The sequence below is a fragment of the Lotus japonicus genome, chromosome 4 (assembly GCF_012489685.1).
Source record: "Lotus japonicus ecotype B-129 chromosome 4, LjGifu_v1.2".
Classification (NCBI taxonomy): Eukaryota; Viridiplantae; Streptophyta; class Magnoliopsida; order Fabales; family Fabaceae; genus Lotus; species Lotus japonicus.
The window spans coordinates 73,524,575-73,531,565 of NC_080044.1; the positions used below are offsets into that span (position 1 = coordinate 73,524,575).

A 6,991-nucleotide genomic window follows, 5' to 3' on the forward strand; every position below is an offset into this window, starting at 1 on the left:
ATCTGCCCTCATTTTCCGATCCTCATCAGACACACCACCACTCGTCCCTTTGTCGTTGTTACCAGCACTCCCTAGGAGCTTCAGTGTCGTCTTCTGACTCGAGAACAATGACCTCATGTTGGGGCGACCATAAGTTTTAGGAAATAGAACTGAGATCTGAGGAGATATATAGGACCTTGATCTAAGACCTAGCCTCGGCATTAACTCCCTTGTGTTTGCTCTGCCGATTGGTGAAGTGGTTGGCGGAGGAGACGGTAGCATTGACAAAGTCAAGCAGAAAAAGAAAAAAAATAAATAAAGAGATAAGGGCAATTTTGTCTTATTACTTAAAAAATATTTTTATTTTTTGGTTAGTGTGAAATATGGTGGATGGTTCAGTGATTTACTTACTCATCCAAACCACTCTCCAAAGATATAGTCAAATATTTTATTTTTTTTTATTTTTTTTTTTTGGTCAAAGATCAAAGATCCATTCATTAAAAGGCACAAAGGCCCAAAGAGCAACATGTTGATCCCACACAGCCGAACAAATAAACAATGAAAACAAGGCTCTGCCAGCAGTTGAAGAAAGGCAAAGGGGACAAGAGATTAAAAACTAAACAATTAAAAGAAGAAAGCTTGGAAACTCTAGGGGGAAGAAAAGTAGTCAAGTTCACTGGCTCCACCACCAACTCAACCACTAGCGTGGGAATCAAATAAATGCATGCAGCATTATTGGTGGGTAAAAACAAAAACAAAAAGAGCTTCACCTAACACACACAAAACAAACAGAAACATGACTCTCTTTCTTCCCTTAGTAGTCAAGCTCTTCTTCTACCATCTTGAACTGCTCTTCCCCTTACTCTATACACTTGAGATCGTTGCTTGTCCAGACTCAAGGCAGCTCTCAAATCATCAGGAGGCTTCCAAAACCAAGAAGGAGGTAGTGAGTTATGGAGTGCCAAGCGAGCTAAGGCATGAGCACTCTGGTTTCCTGATCTCCCCGTCCAGGTGAAACCCCAATTGGGGAAATTCCTCTTCCAAGTGAGTATATCTTCCACTATATTTTGAATTACCCCTACTGTTTTTCTCCTTAAGCAAGCTTCCACCAATTGAAGGTTGTCTGATTCAAAAATAATTTTTCCAATCTGCATGTTTGAGGCTGTAAGAACTGCTTCACGAAGAGCTAAAGCTTCAGCTAGGATAGGCTTGGTTGTGTAGAACCGCTTGGTGGCTCCAAAGGTGAGGTCTCCTCTTTCATCTCTAAATAAGACACTTCCCATGGCTTTATTATTTTGCAAATTTAGGCCTGCATCTGTGTTGCTTTTGAGGTAACCTTGTGGGGGTCTTCTCCATTGGTAAATCCTCTTTGAGCTACCTTGACTAACATCAGAGACTGGTTCTGGTCTGGTCTCTATTGAGATCTCTCTGTGAGAGAGGTTGATCTTTTGTAAACATAGCCTAGGGTCTGGAGGTCGGCCTTTGAAGACAGATTCATTTCTCATTTTCCAAACCTCCCAAAGAGTGATACCTAGGAAAGCAATGGCTTCTCCTGCTCCTTCTCCCCTTTGGCATAAAATAGAGAATTTGTTTTCTAGCCAATTAGCAAAGGTTGTAGTGTTAATATCTTAAATGTCTAACTGCATAGCTCCTCCAAACCAAACTGGCCTAACCCAAGGACAGTGAAAGAGGCAGTGGACTAAGTCCTCTTCATCAGATTCACAAACTGGACAACTCCCATCCACATCACACCCTCTTTTCCTCAGATTCCTCTTGAAAGGGATGGCATTATGACACAATTTCCACAAGAAATTTTTAATCTTGTGTGGGATTCCAGCTCCCCAGATAGATTTCCATAGGAAGCTCGTGGGATTGTTCGAAGAACCAGCTCTCACGTCTACGGGACAGGTAGCTTTCCTACTCTGCCTGTAGCCCGACTTGGTTTCATACTTGCCTGAAGGTCTGAAAGGCCAGGTAAGTTCATCACTTCCTGCTGTAATACGAAAAGGGGTCTGCAGCACCTTGCTTACCTCAGTACTAGGGAGAGAATGCCTCAGTTTTTGAACATCCCAAGTTTGATTGCTCCTGTCTATAAATTCAGCCACCTTAGTATTCATAGGGCCTCCTTGGACATAGGAGTTTGCTGAAACCCATTTGTGTTCTGAAAAATCTGTAGTGTAGCCATCTCCAATGTTCCACAACCCATGATTCAAAAGCAAGGCCCTGCCATGTAGAATACTGGCCCAAACCCAAGAGGCTTGTCTCTTTTTATTCACTTGGAGGAACTCCGAATTTAGGAAATATAAACCCTTAAGAACTTGTACCCATAGAGCATGTGGATTATCCAGAATTCTACAAGCCTGCTTCCCAAGGAAAGCTTGGTTCATGCTTTCAAAATCTCTGAACCCCAAGCCCCCTTCCTCTTTGCTGTAGGTAAGAACTTCCCATCTACACCAATGAATGCCTCGTTGTTTCTTTCCTTTCCACCAGAATTGGGCTACCTTTGCACAAAGTTGACTACAGAAAGTCTTAGGAAATTTGAGAATTGCCATAGCATAAGAAGGGATGGCCTGGAGGACAGCTTTGATTAGAACCTCCTTGCCAGCCTGATTTAGGAGGCAGCCTCTCCACCCTTGAATTTTGTTGAGAATTCTGTCTTTGATCCACTGTAGAGAGCTAGTCTTTGATCTCCCCCACTCAGCGGGTAAACCAAGATACATCTCCGGCTTATCCCAAATCTGTACACCTAGAATGTTAGCCAAAATGTGCTTTCTACTCCTCATGAGATGTTTGCTGCTCATTAGGCCCGATTTTTGAAGATTGATACGTTGTCCTGATGCTTGAGAGAAGAAGTTGAGGAGCTTTTGGATCTGATAGAGTTCAGGTTCTGAAGCATTTGCAAAGAGAATAGCATCATCAGCAAAGAAAAGGTGAGTGAGGATTGGGCAAGAAGGTGCCAGCTGAAACCCTTTAATAAGGCCTTTGTGGAGACTCTTGCTGAACATATTGGATAGGACGTCCATAGCCAAAAGGAAAAGGTAAGGAGACAAAGGGTCTCCTTGCCTGAGACCCCTCTCAGGTATCAAACTGTCTCCAACTATGCCATTGACCTTGTATCTATAAGTTACTCCTTTAACTAGAATCATCACTAACTTAATCCATTCTTCGCAGAAACCAAACCTTCTGAGAGTAGCTTCTAGGAACCCCCATTCAAGCCTATCATAGGCTTTATTCATGTCAAGCTTGATAATCACCTGATTCTCCCTTCCTCTCTTTGATCTGTTAAGGTGGTAGAAGGCTTCTTGGACAATGATCAAATTATCTTGTATTTGTCGGCCCCCAATAAAAGCACTTTGGAAAGGAGAAATAATAGTATTCATGAAAGGTTTAAGCCTAGTAACCATGATTTTGGTAATTACCTTATAAAGGAAATTGCAGCAACTAATAGGCCTAAACTGGGAGCAATTTTCAGGTAGAGGGATTTTTGGGATTAAAGCCACAACTGTTTCATTCAACTCAAGAGGGATTTCACCTGTGAGGAAAAAAGTGCTGACTGCTTTGCTAACCTCTTCATGTATAGTGGGCCAATTTTTCTGGAAGAAAAGGCCATTTAGACCATCCATGCCTGGGGATTTTAGGTCTCCTAATTCAAAGACTGCACTCTTTATTTCATCTGTAGAAACGACCCTGATCAAGCTTAAATTCATAGCTTGAGAAATCTGAGGTTGAGTATCCTCAAGGCACTCGAGGGTGTAGTTGGTGGTTGTGCTCTTGTAGATTTCTGTGAAATGATCCTGAATAATTCTGCCTATATTATGTTGACCCTCTATCCACTCTCCCTGGCTTGACTTCAATCTGGCAATATGATTTTTGTCCCTTCTTTGAACTGTTGAAGCATGAAAAAATCTAGTATTTTTATCCCCCCATTTCAACCATTTCACTCTTGATCTTTGCCCCCAAAAGATTTCTTCTTGTTTCCAAAGGGTCTTGATTTTCTTTTGAATTTCATTTGCTTCTTCCCCTTCTTCACTGGTTAAGGTTCTGTTCTGAAATTCCTGTAGCTGTTTCTTCAAACCCCATATTTCTTGATCAGCTCTACGAAACTTACTCTTGCTCCAGTTTTGGAGGGAATTCTTGCAATTTCCCATTCTGTTCAGAAGCTTTTCCCAATCAGAATCCTCCCTAGAGCTTTGGGTTTGGTTGTTCCATCCTTGTTGAATCACTTGTCTGCATTCCTCATCTTCCTCCCAAAGAGCCTCATACTTGAAGGACTTTTGGGGTCTCACCTTTGCATGGATCTGGATGTTAATTGGAGAGTGATCTGAACTTATAATGGGAAGGGCCACAACTGTTGCATTTGGGTAGAGAGTTCTCCATGACCAGTTGACAAGCACTCTATCAATTCTCTCTTTGGTAACAAAACCGTTTCTTGGATTACTAAACCAAGTAAACCTACAACCCTTTAGTTCCACGTCCATTAGGTTGGCATCATCTAAGAAGTCCCGGAAGCTCTGAATCCTGTTCCTGTTCGGTTCCCGAAGACCTTCCTTCTCACTAGGGTTGAGAATCTCATTAACACAAAAACCAAGGATCATTTCCTGTATTAAGACCTGCAATCAGGGGCCACATAGCCTTTCTGATGTTGTAAATAGGGTTAGCATAGATGAAGGATCCTAGCCAAAGTCTGTCATTCACCTTGTCCTTTACAGCAACATGTATGAAATTTTGGGAAAATTGAAGAACTTCAATAGAGAATGGTTCAGTCCAGAACAGGCATAGTCCTCTGGAGGTTCCTTGCGCTTCAACACAAAACAAATGATCATATTTCAGCATTCTCTTCATGTTATCTTCTCTTTCTAGGTGGGCTCTGGTTTCCATTAGAAAGAGCAGTGACGGCTGGACCTGTATGCAGAGGTCCTTGAGCTCAAGGATTGTCGCAGGAGCCGCCATACCGCGACAATTCCAGCACAAAATACTCATCTAGGGGTGGGGGCAAGGCAAGGCCCGCCTCCTCAGCCATAGAACCATCAACATCAGAATAGTTATTTGCTGTTCCTAACAGCATAAGTCTCCTCTTGTGCCCTCCTTCCTCAGGAAAGGACTCACCAGTTTCCTCAGATAAACTTCTGACCCTTTTTAAGGTGACTCCCTCAGCAAATTTTTTAACCAGCTTTGATTCCCAGTAGCTGTCAAGAAAATTAAAGGTTCGAAGCTGTCTGCCTTCTCTCTCTTCTGGAAGTTCCACAAAATAAGCGTTGTTGATTAATTCCATGTGGTGTGCCTTTTTCTGGGTGTTATTATGTAATCTGGTTGGTATCACTATTTTCCTGTGGTCTACTTGCACAATGTGGTTGATCTCTCTCCCTTGAGATCCTATATCAGCTTGACATTTCCCTCTTGCCTTTAGTATATCTGCATCTGAAAGTTCAGCACTAAACAGTGAAGTTCCTCCTTGAGTAGGACTAGGGTAATCAAGAAGGACATGATCTTCCTTAGTCCCTATGAATTCTTTTTGGATTTCAAGGGACTGAAGATTAGAAGGTCCTAGGCCAGCACAAGGACCTGAGGACAAAAGGGCTCTTCTAGTAACTGGAATGCTTTCAACTTCAGCTCCTTTATCTCTGGCTGCATTCTCCTGATCAGCAAGGGAAAGGTCTTCGTGTTGTCCCCCATGACAGCAACAAGGGAAGTTGATTTCCATGTTAGTAGAAAGTTCATCAGTTTTATTGTTTGTTGTTTGGCCTTGGTTGGTTGCTGGTTCTCTTTGCTCTGTTGTCTTAGTGCTTACATGGCAAGCACACTCCTCATTAGGAGTAGGGATGTTTGTAGCAGTAGAGCTGTTAGACTCATTTGTTTCAATATCTGGTTGCCTGTGCATATTTTCCATATCTGATTTGCTAGTTCCTGCCATGTCAGTTTTGTTTCTATTCTCCTTCATTAGCCTTTGTTTCCAGTACCTCAGTTCCTGGTCATCTTGGCTTGGGCGACCGGATTCAGCTGTAGCTACTCCTTCCCCTCCAGCTTTTTCTCCCTTCCAAGTGCTTTTATCCACAGCAATAGAAGCCAAAGATCTAGCTGTTGACACTCCCAGATTCTGGGCATATCTTGGTAAAGTCGGGTTGAAAGCTGCCATAGCTTTTGGTCTTGTGCAGGTTTTTTGCTCATGTCCCACTAAGCCACAGTTGAAACAAAAGCCATGAAGTCTCTCATACTTGATAAAAACCCAAGTCTTTGGCAAGTTCTTCCTAGGGACCCAGAACCCAGTAACTAGTGGATTAGTTGTGTCTACAAACACCTTGACTCTTATAAATGGTCTCAAGAGTTTCCCTTCAACTTTGGGGTTTTCCACCAGTAAAACTTCTCCAATCTGGGATGCAACTTTAGAAGCGTTGGAAGTATTCAAGAGGTCCAAAGGTAGGCCATGTATTTGGATCCAAAAGGCCACAAAATTAAATTTTACCTCAAAGACTGATAACTCTGGGATCCACTGCTGCAAGCTCAGGATGTTGCCCATTACATTCCAAGGACCCTCCTCATAGACTCTTTTTGCCAAGTTCTCCCCAACAAAGGTACTGAGAATACAGTTGATCCCCATGTCTGTCATCTGGACTCCAGATTTCAAGTTCCAAGCTTTCAGTAACATAGATTTCATAACATTCTTGTTAATGGGTTTGTCAGACAGAACCTTCCCAATCAAAGTACGTTTAGCTAACTCCAAGCTGTTTTCCTCTTCCACTTGCAGGTCTAAGGTAGCACCGTCAAGAGAAAGAGGGATTGGTGTAGGAAGCAGACCATCCCCCGTCATGGTTTCATCAACAAGGGGCTGTTGTGGGAGCTCCAAGTGTTCCATTGGTCAGAAAACTTCGCAGATCTCAAGAACCAGAAGCTTCCTCTAGAGCCAAGCTTCTGAACTTAAAAGCAGGAGAAAGGAGTCAAAGAAGTGAGAGACACAAAAACGATCCTCTTGCAAAAGACAAAGGAAGGAAACCAGCAAGATCTGGGAAAAAGACTC

At 42.6% G+C, this 6,991-nt stretch overlaps 1 protein-coding gene across 1 annotated transcript; it reads right to left on the reverse strand.

The window, feature by feature from the left end:
• Window positions 1-800: 800 nt before the first annotated feature.
• LOC130713339 (uncharacterized) lies at window positions 801-1,262 on the reverse strand. Its single transcript, XM_057563111.1, has one exon. It carries the CDS (start codon window positions 1,260-1,262, stop codon window positions 801-803), a length of 462 nt encoding a protein of 153 aa, XP_057419094.1.
• Window positions 1,263-6,991: the final 5,729 nt, after the last annotated feature.

Bases quoted from the DNA above. Each gene is read 5' to 3' on its own strand.
- LOC130713339 (XM_057563111.1), bottom strand. From the start codon at position 1,262: ATGGGAAGTGTCTTATTTAGAGATGAAAGAGGAGACCTCACCTTTGGA.